Raw genomic sequence first — 24011 nt, forward strand, 5'->3', positions numbered from 1 at the left:
CCTTCTTGTTTATTTTATAGTTAGATTTATCTAAATCTGAGAGTGGGAGGTTGAGGTCTCCCACTAGTGGAATTTTGCTGTCTATGGCTTCCTGTAACTCCTTCAACTTCTCCTCTAAGAATTTGGATGCTATAACATTGGGTGCCCATATTTAGTATTGAAATTACTTTATTGACTATGGTACCTTTCAGGAGAATATGGTTTCCTTCCTTATCTCTTTTAAAAGATGATATCTGTTGTTGCAGTTGCTTGCCTGAGATAAGGATTGCTACCCCTGCTTTTTTCACTTCAACTGAAGCAAAATATATTTTGCTCCAACCTTTTCCCTTTACTGTATACGTATCTCTCTGCTTCAAATGAGTTTCTTGTAAGCAGCACATTGTAGTATTCTGGTTTTTAATCCACTCTGCTATTCACTTCCGTTTTAAGGGAGAGTTCATCCCATTCACAGTAAAATTTATAATTACTAACTCTTTATTTCCCTCCATATTATCTTCCCTCTGTATTTTTCACCCTTTCCCCCATATTCCCTAGTATTTTGTTTCTGAATACCACCACTTTCAGTGTGTTTGCTATCCTATATCCAAACCCCTCCCCTTTTTCCCCTTTCCCTTTGCCCCTTCTTCCTTCTCTTCCTTCTGTTGGTTCCCCCCTTTCCTTCCCTCTCCTTTTCTCTTTTTTAACACTTTAAAGGTAAGATAAGTTTCTGAACTTAACTGAGTATATGTATGTTAATTTTAAGCCAATCACATAAGAGTAACATTCAGTTGGTTCTCACCTCCTCCCTTATTCCCCTCTATTGCAATAGGCCCTTTGTACCTCTTAATGTAATGAGATTTACCCCATTCAGTCTCCCCAATCTCCCATCTCTTTACTATCCCTCTTTTTAAGGAGGTATTGTTTTAAAATCATTCTGAGTCACAGAAAGTTCATGAGTGTCCATCACTTCTGGCTAAAGTATATTCTCTCTACTAGAATTACAATTATTGAGAGTTTAATTAGAGTCTTTCTCCCAGGTAAGGATATAGCCAGTTTCATCTTATTGGATAGCAATTTCTCTAATAAGTCATGAATGTCCATCACTTCTGGCTAAATAAATTCTCTCTAATAGAGTTACAGTTCTCTAGAATTATTAAAGTCTTTCTCCCAGTTATGGATATAGCCAGTTTCATCTTATTTGATAACAGTTTTTTTCTTTTTCTCCCCCCTACCTTTTCATTTGTCTCTTGAGTCTTATCTTTGAAGTCCAAATTTTCTATTAAGCTCTGGTCTTTTCATCACTAAAAGTTGGAAGTCTCCTATTTCATTAAATGTCCATCTTTTGCCCTGGAAAAGAAGGCTCAGTTTTGCCAGATAATGGGTTCTAGGCTGCATTCCATGCTCCCTTGCTCTTTGAAATATTGTATTCTAGGCCCTTTAATCCCTTAATGTTGTTGCTGCCAGGTACTTTGTAATCTTTTCTGTGACTCCTTGGTATCTAAATTGTTTCTTTCTGGCTGCTTGCAGGATTTTCTCTTTTATCTGATAATTCTGGAATTTGGCTACAATATTCCTTGGTGTTTTCATTTTGGGATCCCTTTCCAGAGGGGATCAATGTATTCTTTCAATAACTATGTTGCCCTCTGGTTCCATGCTATCAGGGCAGTTTTCAATCACTAAATCCTGTAATATTGAGTCCAGGCTTTTTTTTTTTCCTCTTCAACGTTTTCAGGATGAACAATAATTTTTAGTTTATATCTTCTTGATCTATTCCCGAGGTCAATGGTTTTGTTGATGATTCTTGTTGTCTCATGCATTTATTGATTTCCAGACTCCATTCTTTTTTTTAGGGAAGAATTTTCTTCATTTAACTTTTGCAATTCCTTTTCCAATTGATCAATTCTATTTTTGTAAGGATTTTCCATTTCTTTAATTAAAAAATAAAAAAAAAACAAAAAAAGAATTTTCCATTTGTCCAATTGAAGTCTTTAGAGAATTTTCTTTTTGCATTTGTCCAATTGTATTTTCTAAGGATTTGTTTTCTTCTTTCAAGGTGTTAATCTTCTCTTGGGTTTCTTTTCCCAAATTTTCCAATTGATTTTTTCTAGGTTTTTGCAAGGCAAATGGGGTTAAGTGGCTTGCCCAAGGCCCCACAGCTAAGTAATTATTAAGTGTCTGAGAATGGATTTGAACCCAGGTACTCCTGACCTCAAGGATGGTGCTTTATCCACTATGTCACCTAGCTGCCCCTATCCTCTTCAATTTTGAACCAAGTTCATTGTTCATCTACAAACAATGGTTCATTTAGCTCTTTAGCACAGTACCCATGAAAGCATTTAAGAAAATTTCATTGACTTAATTTGAAAATATCTGTCCAAGAGCTACATAGAGAAATGATTATTTTTATCTTATATTAATAATCAACTATTAAATTAGGTTTTAAGGTTTTCCATCTCCTTATTCAGAAACCAGCCCCTGTGAGTCATTCAGGCAGCCTCTGAAGAATGTTGCTGCTAGATAAGATTGCCCAGGTCCTCTGGGTCCATGCTTATGTTTCTTGAGTGGGACCCCACCCAAGTCAAAGACCTTAGAAACAGAATCCAGTCTAGGGAAGTTATTGTCCTTAGGAAATAAACCCCTCTCCTTGGAACCTTCCCCTGGATTTAGGATGATCTAGCTTATTGAAGGGGAGGGTCAACCTGGGGTGGTCTGTGTAGAGATAGATTCTTTTGTTCAGATAGCTGGAGAAGACCCAGTCTTTTGATCAGGTCATGTTCTTGGCAGGAGGAGCTGGATTTTTAGTAGTAAGTGACCACTGTGGTTGTTGTTTCGGTCTCAAGGATTCCCTGACATGTTTGATAATCTGTGTCAGCACTGGAATTAAAGTTACCCAGAATTACAAGCTTATTCTCTTTTTGGAATATTAAGATTAAGGGATGCCAGGTCTTCATAAATTTTTTCTTTAACCTCATGAGGGCTCATTATGGGGGGAGCATATATACTCTTGAAGGTAACATGACACTTTTCTGCAAGAGACAACTATATTGACTTGAGTCTGTAATCACTCCTTTTGGGAGGCATACAAGTTTGGTCACTGTTTTACATATGATTGGAAAGTCTATGCCTACTATTCATTTTCCCTCATCACTGATCAACCCAGAAGAAAACATGTATTCATCTTCAATGTCAGTAAGCAGGGCTGCCATTTGCCATCCTTGCTTCACTCAGGGCTGCTATTTGAATATAATATTTACTGAGTTCTCACACAATAAGAATTGTTTGTCTTTCAGGTCTACTGTTCTGGTCAGACCACTTCTGGAATGTTCTGCTCAGTTCTAGGTGCCATTTTAGAAGGGAAAGTTACAAGTTGGAGAGTATATTTTAAAAAAAGCAATTAATATTGGATTAATAATAAGGAACCATTTTCAAAAATCTGGGTCCTAAAAATGGGGGGGCATCTTATACAGTGGTTGTAGGTTTTTTTCACTTGTGTTTCCCACTTTTCCATGCTTGTCTTTGTGTTCATTATTTTGCATTTGTTAGCAGTATATTAGATTACATTTTGCCATGTTTCACCCAGAAATGACTCAGAAAAGATTTCCATACAGTGCCGAATTCAAGTTCAAAGTGATTCAGTTTGCAAACATCAATGGAAATCATGCAGCTGAAGTTTCCTCCTCCAACTGAGAAAACCATCTAAGACTGGCTACAGGAAGAAGAAAGAATGAGAATTCCACAGTTTACCAGCCTGAAAAAATACTGAAAACACTACAGCTAAAGAAGGTCATGAGAGAGACAAGGCAGCCAAATGGCTTGACTTAGAGAGGGAAGTGAAGAGATTGATTGAAGAGCAAAGGGTGGGTGGAATTCCTGTTGTCCACAAAGATGGTTCAGCAGGCGGCCAGAAGAACTGTGATGAAAAAGAAGTGACTGGTTTCAAAGCAGGACACAAGTGATGCTTCAGGTTCATGAAATAGAATGGACTGAGCTTGTGTCCACATGCCAGACTTGCCCAGGGAGTACTTGTGGTCAACCCCAGACCAGAGCACAAGCAGGAGAGCAGGCAGAGCCTCTCTTGAGACAGGGATTCTTCATCAAACACAGATAAGAACAAGCTAATGGATGGGAGTTTTGACAGTGATGAGGAGTCATAAGAATTTTGTGATGAATAAAACTTGAGTTCAATAACTTTATCTAATATTTATTTCAAATTTTGGGTCCCAAAATTAAGGTGCATCTTATACATGAGAAAATATGGGTATATTGAAATACAGTTATTAAAATTTTTGAAATCGCAAGTTCTTGGACACTAAAATCTATCCCTACCTCAAAAAGGTCTGAGGACCTCAGGTTAAGAACCTCTGATTTGGAGGGTTACATGTGGAAAAAAAGATTAGACTTGTTTTTCTTGTCCCCAAAGTGTAGGTCCAGGTCTAGTACATAAAAGTTCAAGGATGATAAATTCAATATAAAGAAAAACTTCCTAACAATGAGAGCTGTCCAAAAGTCAACTGGATTCAGTAAGTTTCTATTGTCTCCAAGTAGATGCTGGACAACTAATTGTTGGGGATGTTGTAGTTAGGTTGCATGATTTGAGTAAGGATTGGTATAAATGACATTTCAACTATAAGTGCATGATTTAAGGATTGTCTCTTGGGAAGTCAGATGACATTTCTTCATAATCTTCTCCAAAGCAGTTATTTTTGAATATGTCTTCTTAGATGGAGGATGAATTCTGTTGTACTTAATAGTGGTATTAAATACTACTGATTTGTAGAAGTAGTAGAGTAATTTGATAATATCCTGAGATTATCTTTCTTTTTTTTTGCAAGGCAAATGGGGTTAAGTGGCTTGCCCAAAGCCACACAGCTAGGCAATTATTAAGTGTCTGAGACTGGATTTGAACCCAGGTACTCCTGACTCCAAGCCCGGTGCTTTATCCACTATGCCACCTAGCCGCCCCTGAGATTATCTTTCATTGGATCTCATCAACACCATAAATTCAATTATTATCTTTTTGATGATGGTTCTCAGATCTACTTATCCATCTCTAACCTTTCTTCTGATTTCTAGTCTCTCCTAATAGCCTATTGGACATCTCAAACTTGTTCCATAGAAACTTAAGCTCACTATGTTCAGAAGTGAATTCTTTTTCCTCCCAAACCCTACCTTCTTTCTAATTTCTTTATCATCATCAACCTAGGTGTCATCTTCAACTTCTCAGTTTCATGCCTAGCCTCATATTTAATAAATTGACAATGAATGTTAATTCTAACTTAATAATATTTTGATACTTTATACTATGCCCCTGTTTCTCTTCTGAACCTGTTACCACACTGGGGAAGGCCCTCATCCTCTCTTGCTTGAACATTGCAATAGCCTTCCATTTGATTCAGGCCTTAGAACAACTTGCGGTAGGCCCATCAGCTCCATCTCTCTGATCCTCTGTAGCCCCCACAGTCACATGCTGTAGTGGGACCCAGTGAAGATACCTGTTATTCTAAACATATGAAAGACAAATTATGTATAGCTTTACATTATGCTGACAATCCTCTCTAGGAGGATGTGTATATCTCATAATCCCATGAATTCTAGTATAGACACTTTAGGAGTAAGATTATTCTAAAGGTTAAATTTTGTAGGGCTATTTTTATAGAAGACTAGCCTCCATAGTTATCACCCTGAGGAATACTGCAGCAAAATGAAAGAAGCCTAGTACTCCAAATAACAACCTTGCCAAGTTTTATAAGCAACACTGGTCTACTTCAAAGATAGAAGGATCAGTTACAATAATTAAAAGAAATAGCTATGAACCTGGGGCAAGTTGGTTGTACAAAGGCATCAAAGTGCCCGGAACTCAATTTAGGCAAGACCTAGGTTGTCCTCTACTCTGGTGTTTGCCTCTCTGGCAAGATATGTGTGTGGGGCACACATAAGTTCCAACATTTTATTTTCCAGGGACAAATTGAAATTTGAAGCAACAAGAAAAAAATATGAGGCCAATCCTTGGCCCAAATTCCCAGCATCTACTGTCTTCCAGAGCTTGTTATTTTTATTCTCTCCTTACAGAAATAATTAAATAATAACTTCTGTAATGTCATGTTCAAATTTTAACAAAAGAATATGCTGAGATAGCTCTCTGAACAAGATAATATTCATTAATAGGGGCATGCTACCTGTCAATAGCTTGGTCAGTGAATTGCCTCCATTAATATTAAAGATCATGAGCATAAAGATAGTTTACATTATATAGGATTTAGGGAGTACAGAAGAAAGAACAGAGCAAGGATAGATAATATGGGGTTATGGAAGACACAGAGTTGAGGCACAAGGAGCAACATGAGTGGTTGGAGGCTTGGTAATGGAGGCTGGTCAAGTCCCTCTTCTTCCTTTATGAGATTAAGAAGAGCTCATTGTCCCAGTGCAGGTGCAAGATAGTAGCCCAGACTTTAGAAAGGAAATCAGACAGCTATCAAGACTAGCCGGGTGGAGTAAAGATATCAGGCCCAAACTCCTTTTTTGTTCACATGAATTCTCCAAGGTCAGTTAAATTCCTTCTGGCAGGAGAACTAGATTTTTAAACATAGCTCATTACAGACCAGCTGAATTTTGAACTAAATTATAGTCCAAAAACCATGATTTAAACATTTATAGGACAAAAGCAATTACACATTAAAATCAGTTACTTGTAAATAGTATCAATAAAAATGATACAGGATTGCTCTTAATTTTGTTTATAACTTTGATGATATATGATCTAATAAATCAAACAATTATTATTATTAAATATATCTATCTTTACAAAATACTTTCAATTGCTTAAAAACACGTGACCATCTACAAAAATGAATCAAAAGACAAGATACTTCTTTTTCTCCAGTTTTTCTGGTTGTCTCAAATCCTCTTCAAACTGTTCTTGCAACTTTTTCATTCCATCTTCTAGTTCTTCCTCTTCCTCAACCTGGTCTGTGATTACCTTTAAAAATAAAATGATTTGTTGTCATTTCCCAACTGAAAAATGATCAAATGATATGAACAGGCAGTTTTCAAATGAAGAAATTAAAGCTATATATAATCATATAAAAATACTTCAAATCAAATCATGATTGATCAGAGAAAAGACACTTTATGCACTTCTTGCATTGCCACAAAGTTTATCTCCCTGAAAAATCTTACCTAAGTAGACTCTGGAGAAAATAGAAAACAGCATAAGTTGAATGGTGACTTATGAAATCTAGGTTGAATCACCAACATTCTTTTGACCTTATTAAGTTTGGGGAAGAGATACTGTTTCTATTTGATCCAAGGAATCAAAGGGATTGAATTGTAGAAACTGCTTCCATAAAAATTGAAATCTACATGAAACCTTGAAGCTACTTGATCTTATAAGCTTTTTTAACTAATCACATCTGTCAGTACCATACATTCCATTTCCTGCAGCTAATTTCTCAACTTTCTAGTTTCCTGATTCCTGCCATTCAAACACATTGTCCCATTCACTAGATCCATCTTTCTGTTACTGAACCCCCTAACTCTACTCTCATACCTATATTCATTCCAATGCATTTCATCCCCTCCCAAAACCTCTAACTTCATTTGGCTACCAATTTCATAATTGCATTAAAACACTTATTTCCATTATTAAAGTACTGTCTTTTTTTCAACCCCTAATTATATTCCCTCATATTATGTTCACCTCTGCATGAACTGAAACTTGGATTTCTCCTAAGGATTTCACATAGATAAGAGCCCTGTCCAGTAAAGACCATTCCTTTTTTCCTTCTCGTATATCAAATGTCCTAGAGAAGGAGGAAAGCATTAATTGCTTCTCACTACCACATCAAGACTCTCATTTTGCTATTATAATTCAACAACTTTTTTTTCCCTTTGAAGTCTGTATCACATTTGTCTATTGTACATTTCAAATTGGTTCTCACATAAATACTTTCATTTAAACATGCCATGAACAAAATTTATTATCTTTTCTCCCAAAACTACTTCTATTTTGAACTTTCCTACCACATTTACATAAGCGCCTATATTTGAATTCTACCTCCAATATCTACTAGCTTTCTGACAATGGACAAGTCAGTTGATTTATGAACCTCAGTTTCCTCAATTGTAAAATGGAAAAAAAGAATATCTGATAAGATTATTTTGAAGGCTCAAAAGAAATGAGGTAGGGGCAGCTAGGTGGCATAGTGGATAAAGCACCAGCCCTGGAGTCAGGAGTACCTGGGTTCAAATCTGGTCTCAGACACTTAATAATTACCTAGCTGTGTGGCCTTGGACAAGCCACTTAACCACATTTGCCTTGCAAAAAACCCCCTAAAAACACAAAAAGAAATGAAGTATTTTAAAGTGCTAACTAAACCTGGAGAATTCTGAAGTGTTCAAAAATATAAGTAGTTAACATTTCCCATTTATTGATTTACCAAGTGAATTCCTTTTTCTCATTTAGTGCAAAGCAAATTTCAACCTAGTTTCTCTTCTTTTTTTTTCAAAAATTCTGGATGATTATTCTGAATCAATTAAGCATCATTGAATAGAAATGAATACCTATGATTGCTATATAATTTTAAATTAAAGCAATCTCAGCAAATGTGACCTATTTCAAAGAATTTAGTTAGTTTTGTATAAATTCCAAACTATATCCTTTAGTGATTTTCTCCACTCTTACCATCATCACAAGTAATTTCTTTTTAGGGCTTATCATATACCTTTTACATCTAAGATATGATAATATATAAAGACATATATATATATATACATGTTTTAATTTTTTAATACATCATCAAAATACTAAGGCATCACTCTTCTAAAAATTATAAGGAGAAAAATTTAACTCTTCAAACCTATGAACATAATTGCTAATGGACTGGCAATATTTAAAATGTTCACTATATCAATAAGTTCTTTTATTCTTACCTCTAATCTATACTTCATTTCTTTCTCTATTTCTTCTGTTTCATTAAGCATTTCAGCCAATTCTTTCTTCTTTTTAAGACTCTTCTTAATTTCCTCATCTTTTATTATTTTTGTATCAGCAATCTAGAATGACAAAGAGTAACCTCAAAGACAAGCTATAATATATAATGAAAGAAAATATTTTTATATTTGTCTATAAATTTCTTTAGATTAAATTGCTATTTATTTTTATTTGGAAGGACTTGAGGGGAAAGGTAATAGGGGGAAATGACCAAAAAATTCAACTTTTCAAATGTGAAGAAATATCTCCCTGTCCAGAATGAAAAGTTCAATTGGAGGATTTTAGAAAACATTTCTTTATTCAGTTGGTTAAAACAGTATTGATTAGTCTATTATAACAGATTTGTTTTTAATTTTTATTTCATTAAATATTTGAGTAATGATTTCATTAAATATTTCCCAATTATTGTTGTATGTTCAGTTGTTTCAGATGTGTCTGACTCTTTGTAACCACATTTCGAGTTTTCTTGGCAAAAATGCTATGTGTCTTGCCATTTCTTTCTCTAGCTCAAGAAACCAAGGTAAGCAAAGTTAAGTGACTTGCGCAGGGTTACATAGCTAAGAAATGTCTGAGGCCAGATTCAAAGTTAGGAGGATGAATTTTCCTAATTCCATGTCAATACTCAATTCACTGAACCACCTATCTGACCTGTTTCCCAATTATATGGAAAAAGAAATTTAACAATCATATAAAAAATTTTGAGTTCCATATTCTCTCCCACCCCCTTGAGAAGGGAAACAATTTGATATAGATTATACCCGTGAAATACTTTCATATTATTCTTGCTGCAAAAGAAAACAGAAACCAAAACAAAGTTTAAAAAGTATGCTTCAATTTGAATTCAGAGTTCATTAGTTCTCTCAGGAGGTAAATAGCATTTTTCATCAGGAGTCCTTTAGAATTGATCATTACCACAACATTGCTGTTACTGTGGACAGTGACCATTTGGTTCTTCTTATTTCATATTGCTTTAATTCATATGGGTCTTGCCATGTTTTCCTGAAACAACTCCCCTCATAATTTTTTAAAGTCCAGCAGTATTGTATGCCACATCTTGTTCAATCATTCTCCAACTGACAATTCTCTGGTACCACAAAAAGAGTTGATGTAGTTTTTTTTGGAGGGTACACCTACATCCTTTTTCTTTTTCTTTGAATATTTTTTTGTGTGCTAAAGACCTAGTAGAGATTTTGCTGGTTCAAAGGATATGAAAAGTTTTATAGCCTTTGGGCATAGTTCCAAGTGTTCTTCAGAATAATTGGACCAGGTTGAGCTCCAGCAGCAATTCATTAAAGTACCTATTTTTCCTTCTTCCTTCCAAGCATTTGTCTTCTGATAGGTGTGAGGTGGGACCTCAGAATTGTTTATTTTTCTCTAATAAAATTTAGAACATTTTATATTTCTTTTTCCATTTGACCAATTTTTCTTTTTTTAAAGTATTTTTGAATTTTACAATTTTCCCCCTAATTTCTCACCCCACCCCCACAGAAGGCAGTCTGTTAATCTTTACATTGTTTACATGCTATACACTGTTTAAGTTGAATGCTTGAGAGAGATTATCATGTCCTTAAGGAAAAAAATAAAATGTATGAGATAGCAAACTTACACAATAAGATAAAGGGTTTTTAAAAAATTAAAGGTAATAGTCTTCGGTCTTTGTTCAAACTCCACAATTCTTTCTCTGGATGCAGATGGTATTCTCCATTGTAGATACCCCAAAATTGTCCCTGATTGTTGCACTGATGAGAATGAGAAAGTTCATTAAGATTGATCATCAAGCCCATGTTGCTGTTATGGTGTACAATGTTCTTCTGCTTCTGCTCATCTCACTCAGCCTCAGTTCATGCAAATCCTTCCAAGATTCTCTGAATTCCCATCCCTCCTGGTTTCTAATAGAATAATAGTGTTCCATAAAGTACATATACCACATTTTGTTCAGCCATTCCCCAATTGATGGACATTCACTCAATTTCCAATTCTTTGCCACCACAAACAGAGCTGTTATGAATATTTTTGTACAAGTGATGTCTTTACCCTTTTTTCTTTTTACATTTTCCCAATTGAGGATCTGAGAGAATTATTCTCATTTTGTTTTTGTCCAATTGTATTTTCCAATGATTTGTTTTCTTGTTGCAAGGTGTTAATCTTCTCTTGGGTTTCTTTTCCCAAATTTTCCAATTTACTTTTAATCTTCTTCCTTATTTCTTCAAGGAAGCCTTTCTGTGCTGGAGACCAGAGCATATTCTCCTCAGAAGTTCTAGGTCTCTCTGAGTTAGGGTCTTTTCCTTCCAAGAATTTTTCTATGGACCCTCCTTTTCGCTGGTCTGTCTTCATTTTACTAACACTTTGAGTTGGGGAGGGGCTGGTTCACAAAGGTTTGGGATCCCTAGACACTTTACTCACTGAGTGTAATATCTCCAACTGGTCAGTAGCGGGTGCTATTGGTCAGTAGCGGGTGCTAGAGGATTTGCTCCCTGATCCCTGGAGACAGACCTTGCTGGTAGATATTCTTTTCCTAGCTTCTTTTTTTCTGGATTTTGTTGACTGAATTTCTTTTAAGAGGATTATTTAATATTATATATGAGGGAAGACCAGGAGACCTTAGTACAGTGTCTGTCTTCTCTCCGCCATCTTGACCAGAAGTCCAATTTTTCTTCTTAAGAATTATTTTCAATGATGAATTTTTATATATCTTTTTTCCTTTGGTCAAATCCTTTTTTTAGGTTTTAAATTTTTCCATATTTTTTGGGTTCTTTTGTCAAATTATTGTCTTTTCATAATTTTCTTTCATTTCTTTACATAATTTATTCTCTACAACTGTTATTTGATTTTGAATTAATTTTGAACTCTTTTAGGAATTCTTATTGGGCTTAATGTTCATTTTTTTTTTTTTACATTTTTCCTTTGAGGCTTTTTGACTTCATGTCTTCTGAGTTTGTGCTCTGTTACCTTGAAAACTTTTTGTGGTCAGTTTATTTTTTGTTTTTATTGTCATTTGTTCATTTTCCACCTTATATCTTGATTTGGAACTTTATATTAATATTTGACTCTCTGTTCTCAGCATGGATGAGGGAAGGACATTGTCTCAAGCTTTAGGCTTTTTTGCACAGCTATTTTCAGAACTAGTTCTGTGATTTGGAAGTTTTCCAAGCTTCCGAGATATTATGATCTAAGTAGAGATGTGTTCATTACTCTCTTCATTCACTCTCTGATTCTTGCCCAAGAATAAGCCATAATCCCTTGGTATTATACTCATTGCTTCCCCTCAAGGCCTCTTGTCTCTTAGAACTTAAAGTGATACTGCCTTCCAGAAATTCTACTGCCTCTTAATCAAAAGTATTTTTCTCCACTTTTGAACTATGTTCCAAAAGTGGCTATAATGATTCTGCCAAGAAATTGCCCTTTAGGGCTCCCATTTCCTCTAGACTGAAAGTATTCTCTTTGCTACTGGCAAAGTAGTTCTCAAACATCCAGTATTGGCACAGGGGTTTTTTGCAGTCATTTTCTGACCAGTTGCCAGTTCTCTCATCATCTTTGGCTTGAGAGCTCCTGAAGCTATTGCTACTGCTATAACCACCACCAAACCCTACCACTGATTTTTCATGCATGTGGACTCTGGGTCAGTCTCCTTTTCCATGTTAGAGATTTCTCTTTCCCTGTTATGTTGACTTTCAGCTGGAAGGATGTCTTACTCTGATCTTTTGTTGATGCCATTTCAGAATTTATTTTGAGGAATTATTTTAAAATTATTTGAAGGGGAATGTTGGAAGAACTCAGATGAGTGCTATCACCATCTTGACTCCACCCCAAGAAATTCTCAATATCATAATTTTAATGCTAAATAGGCCAGCATTTACCTTTCCCTCTAAAGATAGCAAAATTTTCTCTATTCACATAAATATGTCATAGAGAAGTACATAGTAGTGAATGATACTCTTTTTGTAACATCTATCACATTCACTATAATTCCTCATTCTGGTTGGCTGCATGAGAGCTGACTTTGGAGACTGCCTCCTGCCATGTGGTGATCCAATATCAGGACTTGGCATTTTAGAATGATATGGCAGATCCTGAGTGTTTCTGGTTTTCTACCTACCTCTTGACAGTGACAGTGAGGCAATGTGATGTGTCTCTTTAGAAAAAGAGAGTTTCTGTCTTACTCCTCTTAGCTAACACTCTCCAGATAGCATGATGTGACTCTCTTAAAGGAGAGGAAATATGAATCCTTTTAATAAAACTAACAGCAACAAATTTGACTTCAAGGCTTCAAAAGGTTGGGAGTATCAGGCAAACTTTGGTTTTGACTATGATTCCTTGATCCTTAGCAGCTCTCCCAATCTTTTGAAGACATCAAGGTCTATTTTTGGTGAAACACTGTTATATTTTACCTAAGAATAGGAAGGAATACAAAAATAGGAAAAGAAGCAGCATTAAGAACATGCAATTATCAACCACATAGTGGTATTCATTCAGCTAATCAATCAGTCAAACAAACTAGCATTTATTAATTATCTATTATTCAGAGGAATATCATGGGGAAGTGTCAATGGATTCACTCAATCAATTCATCAGATCCCAGGAGTGTCACAAGGTGAGTGTAGACAGAAAAATAGCAAATGGATCAATAAGCCAGACAATACTTTCTTGATATTAGAAAGTAAGGTTTCCTACCCCACAGAAATCTTCTTATCTCCACCTTACTTTATTTTTCTTTCTCTATAAAGGCCCTCATTTTCTTAGAAACTTCTTCTGTTAAGTTGAAGGTATTTACTTTTTAAGTATTTATTGGAGCATATCTGCATAGGCTCTTTTATTTCAAGTACCTTAAATAAGGCAAGATCATTAATGTTTCCTAGATATTTAGAACTTTATTCTGTACACCTTTCCAGAAGTTTACTGAAGTGTGCCAGTATTATACAGTGGGCCTGCCAATTCAGGAGAATTGACCTTAGGACTTGTAATTTCCTCCTGACCCTGTGTGTCCTTCAATAAGTTCTTATCAGTGTGCATAACCTTTGATACAGCAATACCACTACTGGGTTTATATCCTGAAGAGATCATGAGAAAGGGTAAAAACATCACATGTACTAAAATATTCATAGCAACCCTGTTTGTGGTAGCAAAGAATTGGAAATCGAGTGAATGTCCATTAATTGGGGAATGGTCGAACAAATTGTGGTTTATGTATGTTATGGAACACTATTGTTCTATTAGAAACCAGGAGGGATGGGAATTCAGAGAAGCCTGGAAGGATTTGCATGAACTGATGCTGAGAGAGAGGAGCAGGACCAAAAAATAGTGGCCAACATAACAGCAACATGAGGCTGATGATCAACTTAAATGGACTTGTTCATTTCATCAGGGCAACAATCAGGGACAATTTTGGGGTATCTACGATGGAGAATACCATCTGTATCCAGAGAAGAACTGTGGAGTCTAAACAAAGACCAAAGACTATTAACTTTAATTTAAAAAAGTTATGTGATTTTGCTATCTCATATTTTATTTTCTCTTTAAGGATATGATTTCTCTCTCAACACATTCAATTTTGATCAATGTGTAGCATGGAATCAATGTAAAGACTATCAGACTGCCTTCTGGGGGGAGTTGGGGGGAAGGGAAGCACGATTGGGAAAAATTGTAAAATTCAAAAAAAAAATTAAAAAATTAAAAAATAAGTTATCAGACTTTTAAGTCAAATTGCAATTTTGGCAGGAGTTCAATCATCTGGTTCACTAAACTAATCCAGGTAATCTCTAAAGTTCCTTCTAATTCTCATTCCTATAAAAATTTTAATCAAGGTATTTACAATTTTCTTTAACTTTTCTTTTTTCTTCGTAAATTGTTGCCTGTCTGAATCCAATTCCTTATTTAGTGATTTCAGTAGACCTTGATAGTAGGCAATTTCTTCTTTTTCACATCTTATTTGATTATATAACTCTTTTTTGGAAATACTATTTTCAGCTTTTTCTATCATCTTCATGTTGACTGATAATACTCTTTTCTGATGCTCCTCAGCTATTTTTTCTTGTTCTTCACTATATAAAAACAAATTACAATAATGTTTCTTTGGGGAAAATGATAATTCATTTTAATAATCTCTAAATATTATAAGTTATTGAATATTATATTTTATGCCCCAATATAGATTATACCTTTTTCTACATTTTCTTACATAAAACAAAAATATTACATACAATGAATTCTTAATCCCATATAAAGAAGAGACCAAAGACAAAAATAATGAAAATAAAAATAGCAAGGTTGATAATGAATCATTTTTATTTAAATGAAAAGAAAAATTAAAAATGTTTTCACTGTGCTATTTTCATTTATATGGTAATTTTAATTATATATGAGATAATATATAAATTAATTTTTTAAATTTTCAGTTCTAAATTCTTTTGCTATTTTTATTTTTCCCCCACTTATTGAGAAGGCAAGTAATATAATATCCATTATGCATATGAAATCATGCAAAAATATGTCTACATTAGTTATGCTGCAAATAAAGAAGAAAGCAAAGAAAAAGAAAAAATGCTTTTCTGTCTGTACTCAGAGTTTATCTATTCTATGTCTGGATGCAGATAACATTTTTTATTATGAATCTTTTGGAATTATCTTTTTAGTTTTTTAGTTTTTTTTTGCAAGGCAATGGGTTTAAGTGGCTTGCCCAAGGCCACACAGCTAGGTAATTATTAAGTGTCTGAGACCAGATTTGAACTCAGGTACTCCTGACTCCAGCGCTGATGCCCTATCCACTGTGCCACCTAGCCGCCCCTGGAATTATCTTGATAAGAATTTCTAAGTCTTTCAGAATTGATTATCATTACCTATAAACTCATACAAAGTAAAGTAAGCAGACCTAGGAGAACACTGTACACAATAACAGCAATAATATAAGGATAATTAAGTGTGAAAAAGTTAGCTACTCTTAATTAAAAAAATGACCAAAGACAATTCTAAAGGATATATGATGAAAAACAGAAAGAATTGAACAACTCTGATGTGGACTGAAATGTATTTTTCAAATTTTTTTCTATTTTTCTTTTCTACTGTGTTCTGCAACATGGCTATTATGGAAATATATTTTATATAACTTCACATATATAATTGATATAAGATTTCTTGAAGGAGGGGAAAGAGGTAGAGGAAGAGAATGTGAAACCCCATTTTTTTAAAAAGAATGTTAGAAATGTACATGTGATTTAGAAATATTTGATGAAATAAATTTAAAAAATAATTAAAATCATACCAAAAATGATCTAAATCATTAATAATTAGAAAAATACAAATTCAGGCATTTCCATAGTACTATCTTTTACTCATCAGATAGGTAAGCCAAAGCACTGTTCATAGAGGTGTCAACTATTATATAATTAAATAATATAATATTACATAGAAAGACAGCAAGAAACTTAAGTGACACAGTTGGGGTTTGAATCCACTACAAACCCACTGCATCAGAATTAATGTTCAAAGTCGTCATCATCATCATTTATTGAAAAGTTATTGTTGTTCATTGAGAATGCAAAAATGTTAAATGAACATAATCTTTATTCTTGATGAGTTCCTATCTAGTTGAGGGGAGTAGATATTTATTTGAGTAGAACAATAGCCACAATTTTACCTACTTGATAGAGTACCCAATTTTTCCACTCCACTGGCATTGGTGGTAACTTTATCCTCAACAATAGTTTCTCCCATAATTATGTATAAGAAAGTCTATACTGATAGTTAAAAAGGATTGTAATTTTATGGGTGCTAACAGCCACAGGAAATTACTGATTTTTGGAGTCTATATCCTTGGTTTGGATCTTCCCAGAGGATATTATAAAGTCTTAAAAGACACAGGAAAAGAATTGGAAAATTATAGAATGTCCTGTACTGAGATGAGATTAGGAGAATTCACTAAGGATAAGATCTATAACATACTAGACTCAAAAATTCAAATGGGGAGAGTATGTGGAAGCTGACTTACAATCACTATCTTGGAATTGAAGGGTTCTGTAACAATTTTGCAACATTTAATGAGTAAAGATTATAACATACCACACAAACTAAGGAACAAATTTTTATATATATGCTAAGTATATACAAAGTATATATACACCTATACTAAGTATATATATAAAGTGTATATATACTAATATATACCCAGGTTTTCTGACTACAAACCCATTGCATCAGAATTAATGTTCAAAGTAATCATCATCATTTATTGAAAACTTATTGTTGTTCATTTAAAATGCAAAAATGGTAAAAAACATAATCTTTATCCTTGATGAGTTCCTATGTAGTTGAGCATCCAAGAAGAAGAATTATTGTGATCCTACTAATTACTGAAGTGATATGTGTGTGTGTGCTGCTTTAGGAAACTGAGTCAAGTTTCTTGCTATCAGAATCATAGATCTTATCTGGGAATGATGGTGACTACATATTTTCTATATGAAAGATCAAAGTCATACTTGAGTTTAGACCAAGAGTTAATTCTCCTAAGTCAAAAAGAGGATTATTGCCCACAACTACACTATCCACTATAGCAAGAAAAAACAAAATTTGCATTGATGGTGAAGTCTAGATCCCCTGGGTTGCATAAGAAGTATCACCAATAAGCAGGTGCTCGAAAAGTTATCTTGTTACAGAGAAGAAAGACAAGTAAAGTTAAGAAGGTTCTCAAGAAAGGACCCTTAAATTGAAACATTAATGCATTGCTGGTGGAGATGTGAACAGATCCAACCTTACTGGAGAGCAATATGGAACTATGCCCAAAGAGCAATAAAACTGTCCATACCCTTTGACCCAGCAATTCCAATCCTAGGTCTATATCCAGAAGAAATTGTAAAAAATGGGAAAAGTCCTACATGTTCCAAAATATTCATACCGGCTCTTTTTGTAGTGGCTAAGAATTGGAAATTGAGAGGATGCCCATCAATTGGGGAATGGCTAAACAAGTTATGGTACATGAATACTATGGAATATTATTGTTCTATAAGAAACCATAAATGGTCATACTCTAGAGAAGCACACAATGACTTTTGGGATCTGATGCTGAGGGAAGGGAGCAGAACCAAGAGAACAATATACATATCAAGAACATTATAAGATGAACAATCTTAAGGAAGCAGCTGGCCACAGACAATATTATCCCCATCCAGAGGGGGAAAAAAACCAAAATAAAACAAAACACACAGGAAAAAAACAACCCTTCAGAATCTGATGAATACTTTATAAAAATTATCTCTTATGTATCTCTTTCCCTTAATCCTAATTCCTAATGCTGAAAGTTACTAATTTGTAAACATGTTTACCAAAATATGCATGTAAAATGCTAACCTGATTGTTCCCTGCTGAGGGGAGGTGGGGTGGGAAGGAAAGGTGGAGGGAATTTTGTAACTTGAAAATATGCATATGCATTTAGATGAAAATAAATAAATTTTAAAAAATAAGAAAAAAAGAAAGGACCCTAAAGTTCAAAAGGAAGTCTCTGTAGAGGTCACACCAGGAGTACAACTGAGCTTTTACATGAATCACAAGCTTCTTATGAGAAAAGATGATGTATTTGATGGAAAGTATCAGAGGTCAAATTTTTGAAAATCTGGGAGATGGAAGGAAAAGAAAGCCTGGAGTCATCTATAAGCATCCAAGAAGAAGAATGATTATGATCCTACTAATGACTGAAGTGATATTAACTGAGTTTGGTAAAGCTATTCAGTGAAAAGGTGACTGGTATGCCAGTTCCTATCATAGATGAAAATTACAAATTTAATGTTGTAATAAGAGGAATGGTAATCCCTAATAATGTAGACATGATTAGAGAGATAACAAAAGTGAGAGTTGACTTGACTTAATGGTGTTCCTAGAGAATATTCTAGAAACAAAACAAACAAGAAACTGTAACTAATTGATAGTCTGCATTAAATTTATATATTTAGAAGGGGCTTACAAAATAGATTAGCTAGCAAAGATTCTGCCCCAACTGTCACAAGACTGTTTTCTTATGCATGAACCATAAACAGGGGAAATAGTTTCAAATATAGAGCCACCTGAAGAAACTGACAAAATAAAGTGAGAGATAAATAGATGAAAACCATTCCACTTGGAAGAGCAATGAGACAAGGGAATGGCAACCATGACAAATTAATATAATAACATCACCATTAGGAGACAGCCAGAAAGGTAGAGCTACTTTTTGGGTTATATGTATACATAAGAAGAATGCAACTGAGAATCATATGACCAGCTTCAGGAAAAGGAAATGAGTCCAGTGGATGAGGTTGCTCAGGCTCCCATTAGTGGTGAGTTATGACCTTAATCTTAATAAGTCTTTTCCACCTGGACTCAAAGGGTCTCCTACAGGAATGATAAGGTAGACTTTGCTCTGGAAAGTGGAACATGAATAACCAGTGTGTTCAGTTATTTTATAAAAGACATTTGAAGGAAATACCATTTACAAACTCTAGAAGGATTTGTTTTTAGACTGACCAAACTGACCAAAAACACTTATATTTGAAATTACATCAATGAAATTTCCCAAGGAAGTTATTTTTGTCAAAAAGACCCAGTATCTATTTTGACATTAATTGTAATCAATTCTAGAATATTCAAGAAATTAGCAGAATATTGCAAATAACAAAATTTGGGGAAAATGCCTACACACCATCTATGGTACCACTGCAGGAGGATAAAGCAAAAGCAGCAGTATTGAACATCACAATTGAACATCTTCAAACTTGGAAATGGATTCAGAGAAATTTGATTCTGGGGTCTTCTCTAATGCTAAAAGAAAGGAAAGAGTGGTTGATATAGGAACTCAGTAAAAGAATGGTTATCTTCTAACTTCATGAGCAGATTATAGGATATGCCCAAGGATCATTTCATAGTATTCAGCTCACTGATTCATTTGCATGAATCATTTACATGAGAATTTAGGAAAATTTATTTATCTTTGATGGATGACCTCAGTGACCATCTCAACAACCTGATGGTCAAAGACACTATCCAAGAATAAAGCAGCCTATACATAATGTCTATAAAGGTGGTAATGAAGAAGAATAGAAGGATAAGTATATGTAGAAACAATCAGACTCTGAATAAAAGAACCAAAGTGAACCAGGTATACCTTGCCAAGTGTTCAAGATGGGCTGGGCTATCTCTTAGGCTCTTAGCAGTAATTGTTCTCAATAACAAACTTAGATGCTTACTACAGCCAGATCCAGGGGGTTGAATCTTTTATCAACCCATCTATCTTTAGAAGTTTTGGAATAGACCTCAAGGCATCTCAGGACCACCTAGCTTAATCCAAAGACTGATGAAAAAATTAGTTCAGAACATGTGTCAGATTTCTCAATATGAATTTATTAAGCACCTCTAAAATATCATATGATATAATTATGCCATAATATAATTAAGATAATACAAGCCCTTAGAAATACAAAGGTCATCCTTGTGCTCAAAGAATGTACAGTCTAATGGAAGAACCAACATGTAAATGATTGAGTACATACATGATAAATGCAAAGTAGGTGAAAGTGATCTGAAAGAAGGCATTAACAACTGGAGGGAGAGGAATAGAATTACTACATAGTGGGATTTAAATTAAGTCTTGAAGGAAGCCAAGAAAGTTGAGAGGCAGAGGCGAGGAGGCAGCACAAAAATTCATAACAAGAAGATAGAATGTTATATCCAAAGAACTGCAGTTCAAGGAAGATGGTAGGACTTGATTATAGAGCTCATGAGAGAGGAATGCAGTGTAAAAAGACTGGAAACATACAAAGGGTAAGATTATGAAGAGCTTTAAATGTCAAATAGAGGATTTCATATTTGATGCTGAAGGTTAAAGGAAGCCACTGAAGATCAATGAGGGGAGGGAATTCCTAGGGGGAGGCAAGGAGGAAAGGGAGAGATCATTCTTATGATTTTAAAAAAAAGTCATCTTGGCATCTGAGAGGAGAAAATGTGTATTTAAGTGTGTATATATGTGTATGCATTTATGTACATTTATGCATATATACATATCTAAATATTGATGTCTGTGTATGTATGTGTGTATGTATGTATCTATCCATCATGACTTTAGTAATTCTTTGTCTCTGCCTCTCATATACCCCCCTTAGTTTTAAATTTTTTGCTACTACAGCAGTTGTAAATTTTGTGTATGTGTGTGTATGTCTTCTTATTATAGTGATGTTGGCTTTGTGTACAGTTTAGTAATTTGGGGGATAAAATTACAAATTACTCAACAGAATGCCTAGGCCAGTTCATAACTTTACCAGTGTAATGTGTCTGTTTCCCAAATCCCCCCAAATTATATTTTTTAATATAACCCTTGACTACTTGGATTTCTTCCTCTTCCTCTAAAAACTGCCTGTTTATATATCCTTTGATTTCTTTTTTAATTTAATTTTTTTTTAGATTTTTCCTGGCAATGGGGTTAAGTGGCTTGCCCAAGGCCACACAGCTAGGTAACTATTAAGAGTCTGAAGCCAGATTTGAACTCAGGTACTCCTGACTCCAAGGCCAATACTCTATGCACTGCACCACCTAGCTACCCCTATCCTTTGATTTCTACTAAAAGGTAGTTAGATGCTGCAACAAATTGAATGCTGGAGTTGGAATCAGGAAGATTTGAGTTCAAATTCAGTATCTTGCTCTGGGTGATCTTGGATGTCTGCCTCAGTTACATAATCTATAAAATGGGAATAATAATAGCATCTATTTCTCAATTTTGGCATGATGATCAAATGAGGAAATATTTGTTGCTTTTCACAAACTTTAAAATAGTATATCAGTGCTAACTTATAATTAATCGGTTTGGAAATGACTTTTCTTATAAATTTGATTGAATTCTCTTAGAATTGAGACTTTTTGAAGAGAAATTAGCTTCAATTTCCCCTGCCCCAAAATTTTCCTGTTTCTCTTCTGAGAAGCACTATTGGATTCATTTGCACAAAATCTTTTTAATTTCATATAACCAAGAATTTTTATTTTACCTTTTTTGAGGAATAGATTTGAGAGAGAAAGAAAGTAGGGAGTAAGTGGGGGAAAGGAAGACAACATGAAATGGAGTCTTGGGGGATGTAGTTAGGTGACTTGATATATAAGATGAATTAGTAAAGAGGATGGAGAAGGAGTAATTCAACTGAGGGAGAATGAAGAGAAAGCATCACAAAATCTCAAAGAAGTTTCCAGGAAGTGAGGATAGTCTATAATGTCAAATATATCAAAAAGTGTCCATTATCACCATTATCATTTGACATAGTGATAGAAAAAGAACTATATCAATAAGAAAAATGAGGATAAATAAAGAGAAAGCAAAATGAACACTTTTTTGAAGATGTTAAGTAAGATGTTGTACCCAGAAACCTAGAAATAATTAAAAATTAACTTAAATGATTTGATTTCTTCGGGATATGAACTAAATTCACAGAAATCATCAGCATTACTTTATCTTACCAATAAAATCTAGCTATAAGAAATAGAAAGAGAGATTCCATTCAAAATAACAGATTTTGGAAGTATATTTATCAAAATTCACCAAGGACTTTGTAAATCTAACTATAAAAGACTACATAGAAATAAAGACCAACCTAAACACTTGGAGAAGCATTAATTACTCATGGGTAGGATGAGTCATTGCAAATAAAAATGACAAAGCTTCCTAAATTAATTTATTTATTCAATTTATTTTAAACTCCCCGAACTGTTTTACTGACATCGAAAAAAAACATATGAATGTTAAAAATAATCACAAAGCTAATAATGATTAAAAACAAAGAAGAAAGTAAAATTTATTAATACTAGATCTGAAGCTATAATACAAAAGAATAATCATTACAATGGTCTGATAATGGTTAAAAAAGAGAGGTTGATCCGTGGAACAAACTAGTCAGATAATATACCAAATCAAACAAAGAAATTAGCATAATATTCAGTGGAACAAACTGGTCAGATGATATACCAAACCAAACAAAGAAATTAGCATAATGTTCAATAATTCCACAATCTCCCATTACTAGTAGACTCACTGACAAAAAACTTCTGGGAAAAATAAACAGTAGTCTGGCAGAAATCAGTTTTAGGATCACACCTCATGCTATGGACAAATGATTTGAATATGAAAGACTGCAATCATAAATAAGCATGAAAGAAATTTCCTTTCAGATCTGGAACAGCTTATAGAGTAACACAAGAAAAATAGACAATTTCAATTACATAAATGGTTTTGTACTAATAAATCCAATATAGTATAAAAAATAAACAGAAGGAATTGGGGGAACTGGGGAAACATTTTTAAAGCAAATTTCTCTGATCAAGGTCATATCTATGATATAAGAGAAACTAATTCAGATTTATAAGATTAAGAGCAATTCCCCAATAGGTGTTGTATATTTTCTAAAAAGAAATATTAATACTAAAGCCATACTCTATGTTTTAGACTCATGTCAGAAGTAATTTTTATTTAATTTATCATTAATCTATGTATAGAGAGAGCTATCCAACAAGGGAAGCTAATGTTTTAAGACCTAAATTGTAATTAAAAATTAAATTAAATGAAATTTTTCAAAAAGATGCTAATATTTCTGGTAATCATTGCAAGTGGGTAGGGAGACAATGATGTGAATAAAATAAAGAGTTGGGTGCCATACTTAATATGTTTCTCTGAGATAACCATTTCTGTTTTCAAATTCTCATCAATATTTCCAATGTTTTTTCAAAGATTCTAGACAAAGGTTTTTTTTCCAGAAGAATATGCTGTTACTTAATATTCTTAGTTTTGCTAAAAAAAAGTTTAAACCTTTCTCCTTTTTTGTGCTTCTTACACATTTTATTTGAAGCATAATCATATTAATTCTAAGGTCTCAATTTCATACCTACTAATCAATAGCAAGATACATTGCTCTAACTGGTCCAAAATATAGAGTTCTCTGTATTTTGCTTTAATATGGTGAGTTTAGCAAAACTTAAGATGACAAAGTCTATTCTCAATGCTATAATAGTATAATAATATAATGCCAAGAGACTTACTAAGACTGGGGCATTA

General features: G+C 34.0%; 1 protein-coding gene across 1 annotated transcript in view; it reads right to left on the reverse strand.

The window, feature by feature from the left end:
- CCDC175 (coiled-coil domain containing 175) overlaps positions 1 to 24011 on the reverse strand; it is a 105951-nt gene that overhangs the window by 59103 nt on the left and 22837 nt on the right. Inside the window, exons 5-7 of the mRNA XM_074235919.1 lie at positions 14778 to 15006; positions 8908 to 9030; positions 6846 to 6955 (exon numbers count right to left, since the gene is read on the reverse strand). Of these exons, the coding sequence (XP_074092020.1) occupies positions 6846 to 6955; positions 8908 to 9030; positions 14778 to 15006 (462 nt within the window). The remainder of the gene's footprint in view (positions 1 to 6845; positions 6956 to 8907; positions 9031 to 14777; positions 15007 to 24011) is intronic.

This window comes from Macrotis lagotis, chromosome 4 (assembly GCF_037893015.1).
Source record: "Macrotis lagotis isolate mMagLag1 chromosome 4, bilby.v1.9.chrom.fasta, whole genome shotgun sequence".
In the NCBI taxonomy this organism is placed as follows: Eukaryota; Metazoa; Chordata; class Mammalia; order Peramelemorphia; family Peramelidae; genus Macrotis; species Macrotis lagotis.